Source organism: Chenopodium album, chromosome 20 (genome assembly GCF_948465745.1).
Source record: "Chenopodium album chromosome 20, dcCheAlbu1.1, whole genome shotgun sequence".
Lineage (NCBI taxonomy): Eukaryota > Viridiplantae > Streptophyta > Magnoliopsida > Caryophyllales > Amaranthaceae > Chenopodium > Chenopodium album.
Genome location: NC_137853.1, coordinates 38,938,169 through 38,960,564, shown reverse-complemented (window position 1 = coordinate 38,960,564; position 22,396 = coordinate 38,938,169). Strand labels below are relative to the sequence as shown.

The 22,396-nt window shown below is 35.2% G+C and overlaps 3 protein-coding genes across 3 annotated transcripts; 2 read left to right on the top strand and 1 right to left on the bottom strand.

The window, feature by feature from the left end:
* The first annotated feature begins 1,106 nt into the window (after positions 1 to 1,106).
* On the top strand, positions 1,107 to 4,281 carry LOC145598601 (rhodanese-like domain-containing protein 4A, chloroplastic). The gene is made up of 4 exons (XM_081654976.1): positions 1,107 to 1,775; positions 3,025 to 3,127; positions 3,217 to 3,371; positions 3,904 to 4,281. Exons 1-3 carry the CDS (start codon positions 1,153 to 1,155, stop codon positions 3,352 to 3,354), a joined length of 864 nt encoding a protein of 287 aa, XP_081511102.1. The 5' UTR covers positions 1,107 to 1,152; the 3' UTR covers positions 3,355 to 3,371; positions 3,904 to 4,281.
* Positions 4,282 to 4,815: 534 nt separating this feature from the next.
* On the top strand, positions 4,816 to 16,512 carry LOC145598627 (ubiquitin-like-conjugating enzyme ATG10). Its single transcript, XM_081655003.1, has 7 exons — positions 4,816 to 4,951; positions 5,115 to 5,294; positions 5,915 to 5,965; positions 6,035 to 6,118; positions 6,260 to 6,359; positions 6,593 to 6,690; positions 15,943 to 16,512. Exons 2-7 carry the CDS (start codon positions 5,121 to 5,123, stop codon positions 16,141 to 16,143), a joined length of 708 nt encoding a protein of 235 aa, XP_081511129.1. The 5' UTR covers positions 4,816 to 4,951; positions 5,115 to 5,120; the 3' UTR covers positions 16,144 to 16,512.
* A 287-nt stretch (positions 16,513 to 16,799) lies between these two features.
* On the bottom strand, positions 16,800 to 21,816 carry LOC145598450 (uncharacterized). The gene is made up of 9 exons (XM_081654805.1): positions 21,666 to 21,816; positions 21,083 to 21,158; positions 20,038 to 20,117; positions 19,214 to 19,316; positions 18,960 to 19,116; positions 18,540 to 18,668; positions 18,320 to 18,406; positions 17,815 to 17,859; positions 16,800 to 17,273 (listed from the first exon to the last, which is right to left on the bottom strand). The coding sequence occupies exons 1-9, from the start codon at positions 21,772 to 21,774 to the stop codon at positions 17,136 to 17,138; spliced, it is 924 nt and encodes a 307-aa protein (XP_081510931.1). The 5' UTR covers positions 21,775 to 21,816; the 3' UTR covers positions 16,800 to 17,135.
* Positions 21,817 to 22,396: the final 580 nt, after the last annotated feature.

The following is a 22,396-nucleotide window of genomic DNA, read 5'->3' as shown; positions in this document are numbered from 1 at the left end:
CTATATTGTGATACTTTCTTCGTTTCCTTTTTACCTAAGAAGTATTGATTCTCATCACTATTTATATAAGTTACTTTAACTTTTTTGTGATTTACTCTACAAAAATTTTAGGTGAGCAGAGACTTGTTTGATTTATCTCAACACTTATTTTTCAAGTATCAAATTTAATAATTTTTTGTTGTATATAATTAAAGAGAAACTAAGTAACCCGTAAATGAAAATGGTTGTGTAGCCATGACCATGATGGTAAAAATGGCCATTTTATTAAAAAAAATATATTGTTGGTCTTATAATGTGCTTGGGTAAAAATGGTTGTGTAGCCTTAGCCATGCCAGAACCATGTCATCAAACCCACAAGCTTTAGGGTAAGTTAGGTCTAATCCACAACTTGGCCTGTAATGAATAACGTGTCATGCCTTGTTGAAACATTTAAAAGGTTGTCCCATGCATAGCCTAAGCCCACATGCCACTATGCCACGCCCACCATGTGATACTTGCATAATTAACCAAATTTCACTAATTCTTTTATAAAAAAAAAGTATCATGCCTTCTTAGCATCTTGGGGCATCAGTAATAAGCGGTTTTTCCAAAGGTTTGTTTCATCTTTTTACAGGTTTGTGGACAACCTTTCATTACTGATTAAAGTTAGAAATGGAGAGGTTTGACTATAGTAACCGGTTCATATTTGTTTTCCAAATGTTTTAAAAATTAACAAATGTACAAGCATGGCCCCACTTAGCCAAATGATGAGACAATTCACAATTCTTGTAGATAATGCATGCAACGGTAAAAAAAATATATCATATGACAAGTCACAAATGGATCCCATACATAATAACATAAACCTTTGAATAGGTTTATCTATTGTCGATTATAAGTTTGTTGGGTGAGGGGTTTGTATAATGTTGCCCTTATGCTTCTTCCAAATATAGATGCGCTAGACCCGCCAAAGGCGCCGATAGCCAACATGCACATAAATGTGCCGTGCCCGGGGCCGGCCGACCTAGTTTCATAATTTTGGCCTCTTGGGTAATGGGTAGTGAGCTAGTGACGTAGCGGTGTACCGTGTACAAATTACTGCAAGAGGATCTCGCGGTATTATCTTATTTTAACTCCATATCCACTTCATTTGTGATCTCCCATTTTTCTTCAATGGAGTCTCTTTCCCTCTGTTTATCTCCCTCTTCTTCCATCTTCAAACCCCACAAAATCATCCCCAAAACCCCACCAAATTCCCTCCAAATCTCAATTCCTTCATCCTCTAATCAATTCCATGGAAATCCAATCTCAACTTTTATACATTCTCTCGCTTCAAAACCCCCCTTAAAACCCCAAATTTCTCTCCCCATTTTAATGGGGTTTCTCCCTTCTTATCCCTCTTTTGCATACGAAATTGCTGACCCATCTGGGCAAAGAATCAACCTTGAATCAATTTTGGTTTCAATCAATGATTTTTTCAACAAATACCCTTATTTTGTTTTTAGTGCCACCTTCATTTGGCTAATAGTTCTTCCTTTATCTGAAGAATACTTGAGAAAATACAAATTTATATCTGCCCTTAATGCATTTAAGAAATTGCGAGATGATTCTAGTCTTCAATTGTTGGATATTAGGGATGAGAAGATGTTAGGGTTTCTGGGTTCTCCAAATTTGAGGATGTTTAAGAAGGATGTGGTTCAGGTCACTTTTGATGAGCGTGATGAAGATGGGTTTTTGAAGAAAGTACTGGAAAAATTTGCTGACCCCAACAATACTAGTCTTTGCATTGTTGATAAGTGAGTTTTTGCTTTCATTATCTTTCTAATATTTGCATTAAATCACATTTTGTTGTTAAAGAATTGTATTAGATTAACTTAAGTTAGCTGTTCGATGAATTTCATTGATACGTTGCTTAGTATTTTGGATGACATGTGAAGTTGGATTGTGATTAGAATTGAATTGGCTCGGTATGCTTGGTGTACTATGATTGCTTAGCTATATGTTTCAATTGCTTTCATGTTTCGAAACCGAACTTTAATGGGGGAACTCAAGTTTGAGAATATAACACATTTGATAATTGTAATTGAGGGGAGGAGATATAGATTGGAAAATTTTTGGAACTGAAGAGTGCTTGAGTTCAGTTTGGGGATGACTGTTGTACACTGCTGGTAGAGGCTTTTCTCTAATCTCCCTACGAGCGGTTTCATACCCATGCCGGCATATATTGTATAGTTGTATACATTCATCATATATCCCTTTAATTAAAATCAACGATCTCATTGTGAACAAGAATCTAAGCAAGGTGTTGTACATCAATTTGAGGTCCATGTAGGCATTATTCAATAATATTTTCCCTAATAGAAAGCACTCAAATTCATGGGTGCAAATTGACAATTGCGACTTTTCACAACAGATATACACCCCATGCCCATCAGCCCATGAACTTGTATTTAGTGAGGGAATTTCAGTATATCTATGTAATTCAACTTATGTTGTCTTGCAATGGGTCTCTAAAATGATTCTGTTCTATTTCTATATGCTGGAGGACTGTATGCTAGTTATCCTGTATCCTGTCTAATCAGTCTATGTGAAGCATTGCATGATCTTGTATCTACCCTATCTGTCTTATGAATCATAAATATCAAACAAGGACTCTGCAGTGAAGTTCTACATGATGCCATGGCAAAGCTTGAAATGGAATTGTATCTATTCCCCATTTAGGCCATATCAGTTATTGTTATTGTTTTTAAATTTTTTATGAGTGTCTGACATGAAGGAAATTTATGTGAATGTGCTGTGTTGCAATGAAATTGACAAGCACATAATTGAGATGATGTTTTGTAGCAAATCTCATATAATGCATGTTGCACCATTGAACTTCATGTCTCCTTTTATTATCTGGAGCAATAGGTTGTGTTAATACTTAATATATTTTTATTTTGGAATGTAATCATTTATTGACTTTTGATACTCGTATCCATTTAGTATAATTTTAAAAATTCATAATTTCATCACTTTAATGTGCTTTCTCTGGTTGTAAGTTAGTTTTGATGGTAATTCAATCAAAGTGGCTGAATTATTGGTGAAGAATGGCTTCAAAGAGGCATATGCAATCAAGGGTGGTATCAGTGGCAAGAACGGCTGGAGGGTACCTTCTTGGCTTCCACATTAGTCATATCAATCTTGCATTTCAAAGCTGTGCTATTACTCATGACCTAGAATTGCCTTAACTTGCAGGAGATTCAACAGGAATTTCTTCCACCATCTGTGCATGTATACCCTAAAAAGAAGGCCAAAAGATCACAACGTGAAAGTAATGGTGCTGCCATTCAGCCTGATACGGATCAAGTTCAAGCCGCCACTTCCGAGAAGTGATACAAGAGGACATTTTGGTACATCGACTTCCAACTTCTTTCGCAGGGTTAATGCACGATCATTCTTTATTTGCCTTGTTACGCCTCTCATTAAGTAGCTGAAACACTTGAAACATGCATAAAAGGCACATGATAGTTGATAGATAAAAAGCCTACGTTCTGTTTTAAAATGTCTACGAATCTATGATGCTAGAATATATGAAATTAGTAGACTATATCTAAGGATTATGTTGTGGTATATCTAGTTTTTACAAAACTATATTATTGTTTAGAAGGATTGCACCCAGTTATAGTCCTTTGAAAGTGTCAAATATACGTTTGATATGTCAAATTTTCTTTACATATATTCTTTCATCTTTCTTGTGATCTTGACACGGCTTTCTTTTTTATAACCAGCAGATTGATGCAGTCTGCATTTTCAGACTGTAAACAGACATTACATACTCATTATCCACTTTCTTCAATGTTATAACATAGTCCATGCAGTTGCGCACTATTGTAGAATATCATATACGGTCTTCAGTTTGATAGTCTTAAATATTAATTTCAGGTTGTTTACATATATTGGCTTAAGCTGGAGCAGGACTTTCTGGGGGGTGGTATCGCAGATGCAATTGTTGAACATGGAATGCAGCTGGAGCCTGGAGGCAATCCAGTTCAGTGTATGCACCGCGTCTATGCAGGAAAATTCTGATTGTAGTCATTGTTTCCTGGCTCTATTCTGCATGACTTTGATCTCAGTCTTGATGGGAAGAACATAAGAAAAAAGTCTTGTATTATGATGAAGTATAATTGTATATTGTATGCTACGAGGAGCTTTGTACAGAGTTGAGGACATCTATCTGTGTGGTAATGTTGGATATTGCATTGGGCCTCTGTTACTAACCTTTTATTTTAGAGATTTTTTCACAAATTGCTCTTAGTACAAGGATTTACACTCACATTCATACTAATATTTACTAGTCACTAATTCACTACACCCAAAAAATGGCATTAATTCATCAAGGTGATTTTACATTCTTGACATTCATTTTGGCATATAGTTGCTTCTACGTACCAAAAACCAAAAGATCGAAATCAAGTTTCTACCAATCGTTCTATGTATAACCAATCAATTGAGTAAAAAAGGTACTTTGTGCTTTCCAAAATAAAGATTTCTAAAACTAAAATAATTAATACGAACCATAAGTCGTTTATCTAGTCTAGCTATTGAAAAACCGCTAAGGCCCCAATTAAAATTTAGTTCTAATCTTATACTCCTTTATAAGAACAAATACAATCTGATTCAATTAATATAAGCTTTAACAAGAACAAATTTGTATCCAACACCATTATTTCAAATTGCTCAATGAATTAAAATTCGACAAAATTAAGGCTAATTTGATCAAAATTTGCTTAAACACACTGTCTTTAGTCTTTGACTCTTTGATAAGCTATAACCCCTGGTCAAAATTGCTCATCTTCGCTTTTCTGGCGAAATCTCCAACATTTTTTACTCTAATATATTGATTCTCATATTTCCCTCTTCTCTTCCAAGTTCTAATCTACTACACAGCATACCATGCCAAATTTCTTGCGCAATTAAATTACCAAACTGGGTAATTATCTAATTCTTATGATCATCTAACAATTCATCACTGTTTTCACCCATTTATTTGTTAAATTCTAGGCATTGCTTCAATTTCTGGGGTTATTTATCTGATTAGTGAAATTAATTAATTTTTAACCTTTTATTTTTTCTGGGTTTTTGTTCAATTTCAGGCTCTGATGATGAATTCAGAAAAATCAAAGTGGGATGGGACAATTTCACCAGATGAATTTCGTGAAGGAGCTCTTGCTTTTGCTGAGAAATGGAAGAATGTTTGCCTTATTCATAATCATGATCTTCCTAATTGGTCTTGGGTTTCTTGTCTAAATTCACCATTCCTCAATCCCCACGAAGTAATCTCTTCTTTTTCCAGAATTAATGGTTGAGTTGATAGTGTATATTTTGAACTAGTAATGTGACAAATAAATTCGGATAATTATACTCTTGTTATTTTTTTATTTACTGATTTTGAAAAATTTTCTATCGTTTGATCTGTCACTGCTAATTGCTGAAATATGATGTATAGTTCACATTGGTTACTGGGGATTGAGCTGAGTAGAAAGTATGAGATTTGATATTGGATTTCCTGGAATTTAAAATTATGAACAAAGATGATGTTTTTTGTTATTATTATTATTTTATGTGGCATATTTATCTACATATAAGTAGTAATTTTTGTTATTGACTTTCTTATGATATGCCTTAAGCCTTTTTAACATAATTCTGTGGATTTATCATGTTGTTGTTCCTGTGTTCACAGTTCTTTGAAGGTTAATTCTTGATTTATGCATATATTTTTTTTTAATGGAAGATAGTTCTTGTTGGTTAAAATGTGCTGTAACTGATGTTCTCTTTTAGTAACCTGTTATTGATTCATAAGTCACCACATTTACATACTTTTCTAGTTTTCTTCTGTGCTGATTTTTTGTGATAGCTCTCAGTTCAGTCTTTTAACGAAGCTGTATTGTTGCAGGTAGATGGATATCTATCGTTGGAGAAGATGTCCATTTTTAGGTCTGATAAGGTCTGTTTCTTATGAATGATGGGGATTTTGGCTGTGTGTTTAGTTTTTAAGATCCTGTTTTCTATGCAGATAGATGATGAAAAAGTTGGTTTTGCTATGGAGGAAATGCCTAACTGCTTAGAGAGCGAGGATTGTACTGATCCTGCAAGGCTGGTATAAAACTGTTTCATTAACATGCTCCTATAACTGTGCTTCAATAATGTAAAAGACATAATTAGGTTATGGAAAATCTTGCTAGAATGTGATATGGTAGTTCAGTAGTTGAGATATCTTTTATATGATTCTGGTTTCTAGGTTCAGGAAGCTTCCCAGGAAGTGCATTACTATGACTTCCATATAGTATACAGCAGTTCCTACAGGATTCCGGTGTTATATTTCCGCGGTTATAATTCAGGTTTTTGTCCATTAAGCAATCATGCTATGTATCAATGGGTGGTATGATCCCTTGGATTTTTTTTCCCATGTTTGTAAATCATGTTAATCTGTGGAACATAGAGGTTTTTTATTTTGTGGTGATGCATATTTCTTCATCCAGTCAACTGTGAAGGACGGGTGTTTCATGCTGTATAACTTATAACTGCATGATTGTATAATTTCATTTAAAGTTTATGTTTTGTTGAAATGTAGATGGACAAACATTAGTGTTGGATCAAATTGAAAGAGATCTTCCTCCCAGGTCTGTTGAGGTGCTTACTGAATCAAAGTGGACATTTATAACTCAACAGGTGATATATCATTTTGGCTTTCTTTTGCAAATCCTTCGTAAATTTAGTGACATACTTAATAATGTTATGCATGTTAAACACTTGTACTGTGACTATGACTGTCGTAAATGCTGAATGAATTCATGCTATATCACCACTGTAGGAGTTATACAATTTACAAATTGCTAACTCAAGTTATAATAAGGGTATATGAAGGAAATGCAAATATAGGTTACAACCCGGAATATAAAATAAACTTCTTCTGTATATATCTAATTTCAAAATATAAACTTCCTCTTTTATCTCCTTAATATCTCTCAAATATTCTTCCTTTTTTTTTTCTTCTGCTTGCATTACAATGAAATGCCAAAACCTATATTTATAACAACTTAGTTGCTAAACAAACAAAGGGTGATATCAATTCTAAATACTAACCACTATTTATTTAAACAAAACTTATTATTAGGAAACTAATTAAAGTGATGCTGTTTTAAAGTTTGTGTTTCAACACACCCTCTCAAACTTTAAATGTCATTCCGAGTAACTCTCTCAATCGTTTGGGTGTGTCAAGAGATAGGGGCTATGTAAATATGTCTGCAACTTGCTCTAATTGAGCTCAATTGTTCCTTGCTTGACTTAATCTCGTAGGAAATCAAATCGAGTATCAATATGTTTACTTATTCCATGTTGCACTGGATTTCTTAGCTAGCTTTATTGCTGATATATTGTCAATACCTTCTTGAGTGTGACCAATTTCTTGCAAGAGATTTCTCTTGCCATATTGCTTCGCAAACTGCGGATGAAGCTGCTATGTATTCAAGCTTTACAACTTGATAGTGCCACAACCGGTTGTTTTTTAGAACTCCAAGTAAAAGCAGTTGAACCTATATAAAATATAATGTTGCTTCATCTCCATAAGCATAATACATTCCATAGTCTAAGGTACCTTTTATATACCTTACTATTCTCTTTGCAGTACACCAATGTGATTCTTTTGGCGTTTACATGTATCCACTAACAAGTCCAACTCCATATTTAAGTACCTTGGCCTTCCAACTAGACTCTTGTACAAAGTGGGATTAATTGATTTTCCTTCTCTAGCTTCGTCATCTTTATTCCTGTTAGGAGTGCTCATGGGTTTGCATAGGCCCATTTTAACTTTCTCGGGTTTTTTTTTTTTTTTTTTTTTTTTTTTGCATATTTCTTTTGCGAGATGAAAATTCCATCTTCACATTGCTTTACCTTAATGCCTAGAAACATGTTCATTAGCCCACAATTAGTTATCTCAAATTCTTTGAACATAGCTTATTTGAAATCTTCGAACATTCTTTCGTTGTTCTCGGTAAATATTAGATCATCAACATAGAAGCGGAGTGTAAGAATATCATTACCATTCTTCTACAAGTAGACATCAATGTTCGTATGGACACTTGATAAAACCATCTGGATCAAACGTGGATAATAGCCTTCAATGTTGGAATATTTTGACCTTTTTTCGCCTGAAAATAAAAATTGCCGAGATGTTTACCATGGTCCCTAATACCCCCCGGAAGTCCAATTAGGTGGTTGGAACCATCCAATTTGCGTTAAAAATGTCAATTTACCCGTTCATTGAACTCTAGCCTACTACGGACATTTATGACAACGAATAATGGTCATATATAGTTCCGAACGGCATTATATGATCCTGAGATGTATCCACTATGGACTCAAGACTTTTCGCAACCACGCCCCGTAACCTCCGAAATTTCTCAAAAAGCATGGATAATAGCCTTCAATTTTTGAATATTTTGACCTTTTTTCGCACAAAAATAAAAATTGCAGAGATATTTACCATGGTCCCTAATACCCTCCAGGAGTCCAATTAGTTGGGTGGAACCATCCAATTTGCCTTAAAATGGTCAATTTACCGGTTCACAACTTGCACCGATATGTGAACTCAAACCTACCACAAACATTTATGACAACGAATAATGGTCATATATGGTTCCAAACGACATTATATGATCCTGAGATGTAATGGACTCAAGACTTTTCGCCACCGGGCCCCGTAACCTCCGAAATTTCTCAAAAAGCGTGGATAATAGCCTTCAATTTTGGATTTTTTTGACCTTTTTTTGCTCGGAAATAAAAATTGCCGAGATGTTTACCATGATCACTTATCCGAGAGTCCAATTAGGTGGGTGAAGCCATCCAATTTGCCTTAAAATGGTCAATTTACCCGTTCACAACTTGCACCGATTTCGTGAACTCAACCCTACCACGTACATTTATGACAACGAATAATGGTCATATATGGTTCCAAAAGACATTATATGATCCTTAGATGTATCCCCTATGGACTACAGATTTTTCGCCATTAGGCCCCGTAACCTCCGAAATTCCTCAAAAAGCGTGGATAATAGACTTCAATTTTGAAATTTTTTGGCCTTTTATCGCCCGGAAACAAAAATTGCCGATATTTTTACCATAGTCCCTAATACCCTCCGGGATTCCAATTAAGTGAGTGGAACCATCCAATTTGCCTTGAAAAGGTCAATTTACCCGTTCACAACTTGAACCGATTTCGTGAACTTAAGTCTACCACGGACATTTATGACAACAAATAATGGTCATATATGGTTCCATACAGCATTATATGATCCTGAGATGTATCGCCTATGGACTCAAGACTTTTTTCCACCGGGCCCTATAACCTCTGAAATACCTCAAAAAGCGTGGATAATAGCCTTCAAATTTGGAATTTTTCATCATTTTTTTGCCCGGAAATAAAAATTGCCGAAATGTTTACCATGATCCCTAATACCCTTCGGAAGTCCAATTTGCTGGGTGGAATCATCCAATTTTCCTTAAAATGTTCAATTTATCCGTTCTCAACTTGCACCGATTTCGTGAACTCAAGCCTACCACGGATATTTATGACAACGAATAATGGTCATATATGGTTCCGAATGGCATTATATGATCATGAGATGTATCCCCTATGGGCTCAAGACTTTTCGCCACAAGGCCCATAACCTCCGAAGTTCCAAAAAGCGTGGATAATAGCATTCAATTTTGGAATTTTTTGACATTTTTTCGCCTGGAAATAAAATTGCCGAGATGATAACCATGGTCCCTAATACCCTCCAGGAGTCCAATTAGGTGGGTGAACCATCCAATTTGCCTTAAAATAGTCAATTTATCTGTTCACAACTTGCACCGATTTCGTGAACTCAAGCCTACCACGGACATATATGACATTGAATTATGGTCATATATGAACGACATTATATGATCTGAGATGTATCCCCTATGGACTCAAGACTTTTCGCCACCAGGCCCCCGTAAACTCCGAAATTCCTTAAAAAACTTGGATAAATAGCCTTCAATTTTTGAATTTTTCACCTTTTTTTGCGCGGAAATAAAAATTGCCGAGATGTTTACCATGGTCCCTAATCCCTAATATCCTTCGGGAGTTAACTTAGGTGGGTGGAACCATCCGATTTGCCTTAAAATGACCAATTTATCCGTTCACAACTTGCATCGATTTCGTGAACTCAAGCCTACCACAGACATTTATGACAATGAATAATGGTCATATATGGTTCCAAACGGCATTATATGATCCCGAGATGTATCCCCTATGGACTCAAGACTTTTTGCCATCGGGTCCGAAATTCCTCAAAAAGCGTGGATAATTGCCTTTAATTTTGGACTTTTTTTGACCTTTTTTCTCCCGGAAATGAAAATTGCCGATATTTTTACCATGGTCCCTAGTACCCTTCGGGCGTCCTATTAAGTGGGTGGAAACATCCAATTTGCCTTAAAATAGTCAATTTATCCGTTCACAACTTGAACCGATTTCGTGAACTTAAGCCTACCACGGATATTTATGACAACGAATAATGGTCATATCCTTCCAAACGGCATTATATGATCCTGAGATGTATCCCCTCTGGACTCAAGACTTTTGCCACCGGGCCCCGTAACCTCCGAAAATTTTTCAAAAAGCGTGGATAATAGCCTTCAATTTTGGAATTTTTAAACATTTTTTCGCCCGGATATAAAAATTGCCGAGATGTTTACCATGGTCCTTAATACCCTCCAAGTGTCCAATTAGGTGGGTGGAACCATCCAATTTGCCTTAAAATGGTCAATTTATCCGCTCACAACTTGCACCGATTTCGTGAACTCAAGCCTACACTACGGACATTTATGACAATGAAAGATGGTCATATATGGTTCCGAACGGCATTATATGATCTGCGATGTATCCCCTATGGACTCTAAAACTTTTCGCCACCAGGCCCCGTAACCTCCGAAATTACTCAAAAAGCGTTGATTGCCTTCAATTTTTGGAACCTTTTAACCTTTTTTTGTCCGGAAATAAAAATTGCCGAGATGTTTACCATGGTCCCTATTAGGTGGGTGGAACCATCCAATTTGCCTTAAAATGGTCAATTTACCCGTTCACAACTTGCATCGATTTCTTGAACTCAAGTCTACCACGGACATTTATGACAACGAATAATGGTCACATATGGTTCCAAACGACATTATATGATCCTGAGTTGTATCTCCTATGGGTTCAAGACTTTTCACCATCGGGCCCCAAAACCTTCAAAATTCCTCAAAAAGCGTGGATAATAACTTTCAATTTTGGAATTTTTTGACCTTTTTTCGCCCGGAAACAAAAATTTTCGATATGTTTACCATGATCCCTAATACCCTCCGGGAGTCCAATTATGTGGGTGGAACCATCTAGTTTTACCCATTCACAACTTGAACCGACTTTGTGAATTTAAGCCTACCACGGACATTTATGGAAACGAATAATAGTCATATATGGTTCCAAACGGCATTATATGATCCTAAATGTATCCCTTATGGACTTAAAACTTTTTTCCACCGGGCCCCGTAACCGCCGAAATTCCCTAAAAGCCATAGATAATAGCCTTCAATTTTGGAATTTTTTGATATTTTTTCGCCAGAAAGAAAAATTGCCGAGATGTTTATAATGGTCCCTAATACCCTCCAGGAGTCCAATTAGGTGGGTGGAACCTTTCAATATGCCTTAAAATGATCAATTTATCCGTTCACAACTTGCACCGATTTCGTGAACTCAAGCCTATCACGGACATTTATGGCAACGAATAATGGGTCATATATGGTTCCGAACGGCATTATATGATCCTGAGATGTATCCCCTATGGACTAAGACTTTTCGCCACCAGGCCCCGTAACCTCCGAAATTCCTCAATAAGCGTGGATAATAGCCTTCAATTTTGAATTTTTTTTTACCTTTTTTTGCCCGGAAATAAAAATTGCCGAGATGTTTACCATGGTCTCTTATACCTTCCGAGAGTTAATTTAGGTGGGTGGAACCATCCAATTTGCCTTAAAATTGTCAATTTATTCGTTCACAACTTCACCGATTTCGTGAACTCCAGCCTACCACAGACATTTATGACAATGAATAATGGTCATATATGGTTCCAAACGACATTATATGACTCTGTGATGCGCCCCCCTATGGACTCAAGACATTTCGCCACCAGGCCTCGTAAACTCCGAAATTCCTCAAAAAGCGTGGATAAATAGCCTTTAATTTTGGAAAATTTTGACCTTTTTTTTGCCTAGAAATGAAAATTGCCGAGATGTTTACCATGGTATCTAATACCCTCCGGGAGTCCAACTAGGTGGGGGGAACCATCCAATTTGCCTTAAAAAGGTCAATTTACCCGTTCACAAGATGCACCGATTTCGTGAACTCAAGCCTACCACGGACATTTATGACAACGAATAATGGTCATATATGGTTCCAAACGGCATTATATGATCTTGAGATGTATCCCCTATGGACTCAAGACTTTTCTTCACCGGGCCTCGTAACCTCCGAATTTCCTTAAAAAGCGTGGATAATAGCCTTCAATTTTGGAATTTTTTGACCTTTTTTCGCCTGAAAATAATAATTGCCGAGATGTTTACCATGGTCCCTAATATCCTCCGGGAGTCCAATTAAGTGGGTGGAACCATCCAATTTGCCTTAAAACGGTCAATTTCTCGTTCACAACTTGCACTGATTTCGTGAACTCAAGCCTACCACGGACATTTATGACGACGAATTATGGTTCCAAACGGCATTATATCACCCTGAGATGTATCCCCAACGGTCTTAAGACTTTTCGCCATTAGGCCCGCAACCTCCGAAATTCCTCAAAAGCGTGGATAATTTCCTTCAATTTTGGAATTTTATGACCTTTTTTCGTCCGGAAATTAAAATTGTCGAGATGTTTACCATGTTTCCTAATACACTTCAGGAGTCCAATTAGGTGGGTGGAACCATCTAATTTGCCTTAAAACGCTCAATTTACCCGTTCACAACTTGCATCGATTTCGCGAACTCAAGTATACCACGGACATTTATGACAACATATATTGGTCATATATGGTTCAAGTATCATGTCTATGTGAACATGCTATCTACGTGAAGAATAATGGTAATGATATACTTACACTTAGCTTATATGTTGGTGATCTACTGTTCACTGGGAACAACGAAAGAATGTTCGAAGGTTTTAAAGAAGCTATGTTCGAAGAATTTGAGCTAACTAATTGTGGGCTAATTAACATGTTTCTAGGCATTGAGGTAAAGCAATGTGAAGATGGAATTTTTATCTCGCAAAAGAAATACTTAAAATGGGCTCATGAAAACCCATGAGCACGCCCGTTGCGATAGGAATAAAGATGACGAAAGCTTGAGAAGAAAATTCAATTAATCCCACTTAATACAAGAGTCTAATTGGAAGCCTAAGGTAATTATCTATCACAGACATTGTATATGGAGTTGGACTTGTATATGGAGTTGGACTTGTCAGTAGATACATGGAAACGCCAAAAGAATCAAATTGGTGTACTGCAAAGAGAATAGTAATGTATATAAAAGGTACCTTAGAATATGAAAATGTTTTATGCTTATGGAGATGAAGCAACATCAAGATGAAAGGAAATTATCAAGGTTCAATTGCATTTACTTGGAGTTCTAAACAACAAGTTGTGGCACTATCAAGTTGTGAAACTGAATACATAGCAGCTTCATCCGCAGTTTGCTAAGCATTATGGCAAGAGAAATCTCTTGCTAGAAATTGGTCACACTAAAAAAGGATCTACTACAGTATATGTTGATAATGTGTCAGCAATAATACTTGCTAAGAATCTAGTTCAACGTGGAAGAAGTAAACATACTGATACTCGATTTCATTTCCTACGAGATCAAGTCAAGCAAGGAATAATTGAGCTAGGAATACCACAGAGCCAGTTGCAGACATATTTACATAGTCCCTATCTCTTGACACATTCACACGATTGAGAGAGTTACTCGGAATGACATTTAAAGTTTGAGGGGTGTGTTGAAACACAAACTTTTAAATAACATCACTATAATCAATATATATATTAAAACTCATGGCAAGACATGATGTTTTGCCATGTGTCAACAATTTTGCCATTTGGCATATGATGTGTCGTCGCCAAATCATACCATAGCATTAATTATTGAAAAACTCTATGCATTAACTTTCATGTATTAATATTAAATTTAATTGATAAACTCTTCATATGCATGGCATGACAATTTCCCTTGAATTGGACTATAACTCCTTAATAATTACATAATAATAAAGTTTGTAAAAAATTAAACATTACTCCATTTTTATTTTGTGCATTAACTCATAAAATTGTAATCATAGAGTAAAAGATTTTTGTGCATTATGGAGTCGTATATATTTTGACATCAAATTTATAAAGATTTGATTTATCATATTTTTATGATTATTTTAATGTAAAAAAATTATTCTTATAATCAAACCAACTCATACAAGCAACAAACTACTTAACCTATCATATTAAATAAAATAAAAAAAAAAAAAAAAAAACCACAACTTAATCTCTCAATGACAAACAAGCCAAAATATATATAGATCGATTAAAGTAATAAATTTATAATGACCCGGGGCATCGCCCGGGCCAATAACTATTAGTTTCTAAATAATAAGTTTTGTTTAAATAAATAGTGGTAACGAATTAGAATTGATATCACCCTTTGTTTGTTTAGCAACTAAGTTGTTATAAATATAGGTTTTGGTAATTCATTATAAATTTATAATGCAAGCAGACGAAAGAAAAAGAATAGGAAGAGTATTTGAGAGATATTAAGGAGATATAAGAGGAGTTTTATATTTTGAAATTATATATATATTTAGAAGAATTTTATATTCCGGGTTGTAACCCATTTTTGTATTTCGTTCATATATTCTTATTATTACTTGAGTTAGCAATTCGTATAACTCCTACAACCACTTCACTTGCCTATGGCTTCATATTGTGACAGAAAGCATGAGAGTAATTATCAGGTTGATGTTAAGAAATTCTGCTGAATGTTGAAATAACCAAAGTGATGCTAAAATGTTTGATTAAAGTCAACCATCTAGTTGTATCAAGAGCTGCAGAGATCTTAAAAGTTGGGAATTTAATAGTAAGAGGATTCACCCACACCTGGCATATTAGGAAAAAACTGAATAACAATATTTAATGTGTGAGAAAGTTAAAGCCATGGTAACCCTTCAAAATACTTAAGGCTTCACGGATAGGACCCTCCTAGCTGCCCATCCACATAATCATGCCTTTTGTGTTCAAATGCTTGGTTGTGTACTCATAGTCATCAAGTCATAGTTAGATGGTAAGCATAACTTGTGAAAAGCTTAGTAAAATATGTAGGATGTTTCAGTCACGAGAATATTTTTATCAGCAAGTTTTATGCTTGCCAATTGACCTAAGTGAAGCTAGTAGGCGTCTCCCCCATCCTTTTTTTTTTATTCTTCTCTCGAATGCATAGTAGGTCCTGAAGTTTGTAAAACTTATGCTGCCCATTGGCCCCAATTAAGAATGGAATAGTAACTATGAATTTTTTTTCTTTCTAATTATTAATTTGTGGCAATCACTTGAACAACAGAGAAACTGAATAAAGTATACTTTAAATAAATTTGTGATCATAAATTAACAAGAGTAAACTTTAAGTTCTTTAACCCTATCCTTTTTTTCCTTATTTTGGATAACTTTATGTTGGTGCAATTTTGAAACCGGCGTCTCTTGATACAGTGACTTTTAATGGCTACAAATAAACTGGTTATAGATTTTAGAATCAAAGAAACATATATTCAACTACTGCAAGAACAGGTTTCAGATTATCTTGTTTGAGTTTAAGTAATGTTTGTCAGTTTCACAAAATTACAGGAACATCCCTATTTGAACAGACCGTGGTACACACTACATCCATGTGGAACGAATGAGTTGATGAAGCTACTCCTGAGTAGTAGTTCTCTGTGTGAAGATAAAGTTGGAACAGAATGTTATATCATATCATGGCTTTCAGTTGTTAGCCAGGTTGTTGGTCTTAGGATGCCCCTTCAGATGGCAGCTCTACATCACAATTAATTCTTCTCACTTTCCTCAACATACCTCAGGAGAAATCGGGCAATTGTTGAGATGCTTATAGTGTAATTTGATTTGCAATGCTTCATGTATGTTTTCTCCAACATGTTCCATTCTGTCCATAATGGCTTCCCTAGAAACTTGATAGTGTAGGATGGTCATTCTCGCAGGCTTAAGTCTTTGTTGTTTGGCTGTATATATTCATACAAGAACTAGCTGGAGAATGCCTAGCTTCCATTGCATCTTCCCAGCTGTTGTAGAGAGCTTTGGGTGTTTTTTTAAAGCACCTAAATGGAATATCAACATTGTCCAGTGCAAAACATCACATTGGTTTTGCTAAGTAATTTTGTTGCTCATATTATTGCTGAACAATTTTTGTAGATCAACTCATTGCTTAAAGGTATCTTGGCCTTCTTTGGTTTGTTCATATTTTAAGCTAAAGATTCAGTTAAAAGTTAGTGATATGATAACGACAAAACCTGTGCAGAAGTGGATGTCCATGATATTTCAAACTAACATCCATTTACCATGGGTATTGGGATGAAGGAAACTCAAAAGATCCCCAATCAAAGTACTTGAGATAAAATTATTAAAGAGAATAATTACAGCATAAAGACCCCCAAACATCAGATATGGCTTTATTTTTCCGAACAGTAGTAAAAATGCAACATGCTCTGTTACCCAATTATAATCAGAATATTAACCAGGAATTACAGTTATTTTGCTTAGCTATTGACAGAGCTTAATCAGGAATTATCTTCAAACTCGTAATTTCTCTTCATTCCCTCCTAAATCCAAGCATATGCATAAATCATCGCAATTTCTGGTACATACTAAAACACCATTGCAGACGTTTTAAACAAAGAGATTCATTTCTCAACTCATTCTTCATCAGCGAAAGTTTTCTCCTCCAAAGGTGCAGTTTCCTTTCATGAAGAGCCCAGGAGCATATCAGATAATACATGGTGAATTGCCTTTATAATGATAAAACATGTCTACGTGGTTGCCTCAGCTGTTCGATCAAAGCGAACCAAGAACTCTATATTACCCTCAGCCCCCTTCAAAGGAGACTCAATCCATCCTTTGCTTTCAAACCCAAAACTTTTCACCCCATTTATGATCCTCTCTAAAACCTGCAGCGAGCAGACCAGTAAACCAAATACTCACTTTCAGTGATGCAGAGCAGCAACAAAAGCTACAATAGCTTATGATAATAGTATAGAGAAAGCAAACTTAACCAAGGTCATAGCAGTCTAAAAATTCTACAAGAAATCCTATTTTAGAAAGCTAGGCTGTAACATAAGTTGTTGCCAATCATTCAATGACAGGAAAGGCCACTTCTTGAAATTCAAGCATTTTCTTATACAGAGTATTTTAATCCCTCAACTTTGGGAGGGAAAGGCAATAAATAAGGTGAATAAGAATTTATATGATCTCATTTCCTCAGAGTAACCCTAAGAAGTACAGAGATGCAAAAGCTTAAAAGGCAAATGTAAGTAGAAGGCTAGAGAATCATCCAACCAACTTAATAACTCGTAACTAAAACACGTTGATAAGTTGCCTCTTTATGGTGCAAAAGTTAGACGTGAAATAGTTTGTAGAAGGTAACATATAAAGGGACGGTGGCGAATTTATAGCCAACTTAATAACCATTAAAACAAGTTGATGAGTTACCTCTTTATGGACCTCTGGATCTCTAACAATACCACCACTTCCCACCTGAAACAAGAAGTGAAAAGAACAAGTTAGCTCAACTCTATGTCCTTTTTTCTGCCTGAGAAAAATGCTAAAGTACAAACCAATTAAGACAGCCATCACCACCAAAATCTCATTCTTGCTCAAAATCTCTCACACACACTTGTGAAATCCATGACTATACATGTCTCTTGGCCTTGGATACCAAATTTAGTTCAAGTGTTAAATACTGCTCCAGAATATGGTTCCAGGCAATCTTATAAAGATACCAAATTTAGTTCAAGTGTTAAATACTGCTCCAGATATGGTTCCAGGCAATCTTATAAAGATAATGTGTACCTCCTAGTAATAAAACAAAAAAATTGAAGTACAAAACATAAAATTGTCTTTCTGAAAAATTCATCTTGTCAAACAGTAATATTTGTAGCTAAAGGGCAAACAAGTTTAAGGATGATAATTAAGAGACAGCAGAAGACGCAGTTACCTGGGATCTCCTTGCTTCAAATTGAGGTTTCACAAGGGTGATCAACGTGGACTGCTCCTTCATCACCTTAATCACCGCAGGCATCACCTGTGTCAATATATTAATAAGACAAAAGAGATCAATATGCTAGAATTGAAGTTCTTTAAATGATACAGCAGCTTACAAGCAATTTTATGCATCAAATATATTTAAATAAGAAGTTATAACTGCTTGATCATACCACGAGAATGGAAATAAATGAAAGGTCTAAAGTCACCAAATCAACTTGTTGCGGAAGTCCAGGAAGATATCTTAAATTTGTCCGCTCAATAACAGAGACTCGCTCATCTCGACGAATTTTATCTGCCACCTGGTGGATATGTTTATTCAGCAAGCCAATATAATAGTTAAAAAGTCTGAATATCGGAGGCACAAGGATCTTTCAGTAACAAAATTTGTATAAAACATCAAATTTCTCTTTGCAAATCACAAAGCAGATGTCATAATCAACTTAAGTATATTCCTTTCATCCTAATAGCATCCAATCAAGTGCGTCAGAATCATACCAATTATATATCCCAGTTCCATTTACACTGCCCTTAATATCTTTTGGGTGTTTAAACTTTCAAGATTTATTTAGGTTCAAGAATTGTAAGGATACCTGACCATAGCCTACATCAACTCCATATACATACGCAGCACCATACTGGAGCAGGCAATCAGTAAACCCTCCAGTTGACAATCCAGAGTCGAGAGCAACTTTCCCAGTAACATCGACTTCTAGTTGCTCGATAGCAGCCTCCAACTTGTATCCTGCTCTGAAGCAGATGTGTCAGCATACAAGTAGTTTCTCATTATAATGTGCATAAATTTTGCAATACCAAAAGCAATAGGGTTTCATTACAGAGTAATCACCTACATACATATTTAGGAATTTCTGCAATTATCTCCACAACAGCTTCATTTGAGACAGGTGTCCCAGCTTTATTCACCACTTTACCATTCACACACACTTTCCCTACAACCGAAGATGAGACAAAAGAAATCAGCTTCCATGCATTACCATTACAATTATTTGATACTTTTACAGAATAGTCCTTTCAATAGATAATTTTTCTTTTTTTAATCTGAAGTAAATCAGTCACATTCACACTCACATCCATGAATCTGCAGAAACCAACAACCAAAGTGCTAGCAGGATTCACCATGGCGTAGTGACCACAACGCATTTCACAATTAATTTTTTCTGCAAGTTTATCTTGACAATTTTAGATGTTCACAAGTGACACATTAAGAAAATCAGCAACTTTCAAAAGTAATTCTGTCAGCAAGTATCTTAAGTGGTGTTCTAATATACGGGGTGTTTGGTTAGCCAAACAAATAATATTGACTAACAGAAAATCTACATATCCGAACTTCACAGATAATGCATGTTAAACACGTCACTAGATACAATCGCAGCTTCTGAGACTATACCATTAGTTACCATGAAGTGGAGAGAGCAAACTGAGTAGTGGCTGAATAAATTTAAATTCCTTAGACTAAAATTAATTAAAATGGGTCGACATGAATCTTGGAAAAAATCTGAAGAGGGAAACCTAAGTCCCAACCTGACTGATGTTTGGACCAGGACTTTATTATGGATATGAAGTACTTGAATGTTGCAACTGCATTGTCCCTAACAAGACTCCTAACACAACTACATAAATGTATAAGTCCCTCATTGAGGCAATTCTTACCTTGTATTATCCATGACTGTATGAAGGTTCGGCTATATTGCTGAAACCTCTCCAGGCATACCTCATCCAGTCTCTTTTTCCTAAGAATGTCAAAATTAATAAGTTATATCAGAATGAGAGTCGATAAGAAAGAGAGACCCGAAAGATCAGGGTAGGGATCAATGGATCATTGTCAAACCAAAGAATGAAGTCAACACAGTATCTTAATCTAAGCAGTTTTTAGACAAGCACCAGTGTCAAGTCATTACAAAAACATTAACATTCAAGTTGTTCAAAAACATTTTGAATTAATTAGTAGGCATACATCACCATTCTCAAACTTGAAAAGAAGATTAAGCAACCTAGAAGAGTCGAAGATTCAAAATAAAAGGATTTTATGGTTCATAGACAAAAGATGATGCCTAACAGAGCCATTATATAATATATAGGGCACATTGCAACCACCAGACAGGTAGAATCAAAAGTTCATTCTCAAGCTGTTTAGCGGGTTTCATTAGTTGCACTGTCCTAAAAAGCAAAACACCTAGGACATTTATTGCTATATTGTGGAAGCATCTTGGCTGGCTGTGACCAGCATTGAACTACATGTGTAGTACACTAAATCTTTACAGCTACTGCATGAAATATAATATTAATATACCAATGTTCTCTGACTGGTAATCCAGAAACAATCCTTACTAACAGCACCACATCTAAGAGCCCTAACCATTCATGTTTTCTTACACATACCATGTGAGCAAAAGAATGTTAACAAACAAATCCAAGCTATATGTTTGAATTCAACACTTTTCAAATAGCTAGTTCAATGCTCCGTGATGACCTCAATGTTATTTGTGCTTTCACAATTCTTTTCAGATTCAGTTCTAGGACGAATAGTCGATATGGCCATAACAAATTTAAGTCATTGAGATAATTTAACAATTGGAAGAAGTGAAAAACCCAATGACTATATTGACATAATAAGTGTGAAATATACGCAAATTACTCCACTGAATTTCTGTAACAGATCAATGCATATATTAGCAATTTAGCACCAAAAGCTTACTTCTTTGATGGATAGAACTTGGCTGATTTTGCAGAGAAACTTCTGATGGAACAATGTTGATTACCTCTCCATCTCACTGGTACCAATTCACATGACCCAAAAAGAAAAACAACAATTAATCAATTTTTACTCTATTAACAACACAGAACTTGTATTTTTTTGAGAAAAAATGGTACAATACTTATACTTGTACTATTAAAGATGATAAATTAATAATAATTACAATAACAATTAGCAACTTTTATGATATTTTCAGCTAGAATAAACATATAGGGCAAAAAGAGAAGATTTGACAATAATAATGCTATAATTTGTTACGAATATTCAAAATATTAGTACCCAATTAGGCAATTAGCAAAACCAATATTCTCTTATAAACCAATAATAAAGGTTCAATTTTTATTCATCTCTGTAATAAATTAGAAAACCCCACAATTAATTTTCAGAACTAATGAGTTTTTATATACAATTAGTACAAATATCATTGAACATTCAGTTTATTACTATTTGATACAATGAAGAAAAAAGTATAAAAAATTGAAGAGCATATAATATAATTGAGAAGAAAGAAAAAAGAAATTACCTGAAGAAGATGAGGCGTGATGGTTAGGGAAGAAGAAAAGAGTAGAACGATAAGCCGTTCGAAATGAAGAGGGGTTTGCGAAAGGAAGCCTCAGACTTTGAAACACCATTTCCGCCTTTGTTTCTCCCTCTCTTGAGATGAGCAAACGACTAAAAACCAACCCGAAAGGTGTTCAAAGTTCCCACATGGATAATGAGCAAAAACCAATTAACTCGCCCATCTTCAGAAGCCTTTTCGAATAGGGTGGTTAACGTGCGTGATACGTGAGTCATAGCTAATTAGCTAGCCATGTTCAGAAGCTATTTCAATTTGGCAATATATAAACAAATATTGTTAAAAGTATAAATGTCAGCACACTATTTTTAAAAGTTCAATAAAAATAGTCAATTAGCACTATTAAGGGAAAAAAGTAAATAAACATGTTAGAGAGACTTAAACTCAAAACTAGATTCACAAACTTTTAAATAAATCGGATGTACAATAAATATTGTACATCCGTTATAAAGTTACCCCTAAAATAAGCAAAAGTTACCCTAATATGGATAAATGTTACCCTAATATAAATAAATGTTACAAAGTATTTATACTTTATTGATAAAAGTTACCCAAAAAATTGTAAAAGTGACCCTAAATTTGATAAAAAGTGACCCCCGATGTACAGTAAATTACTGTACATCGGATGTATACAAAAGTTATTGAAGTAGATTTTTGATTAAAAAAAAATAAATTTA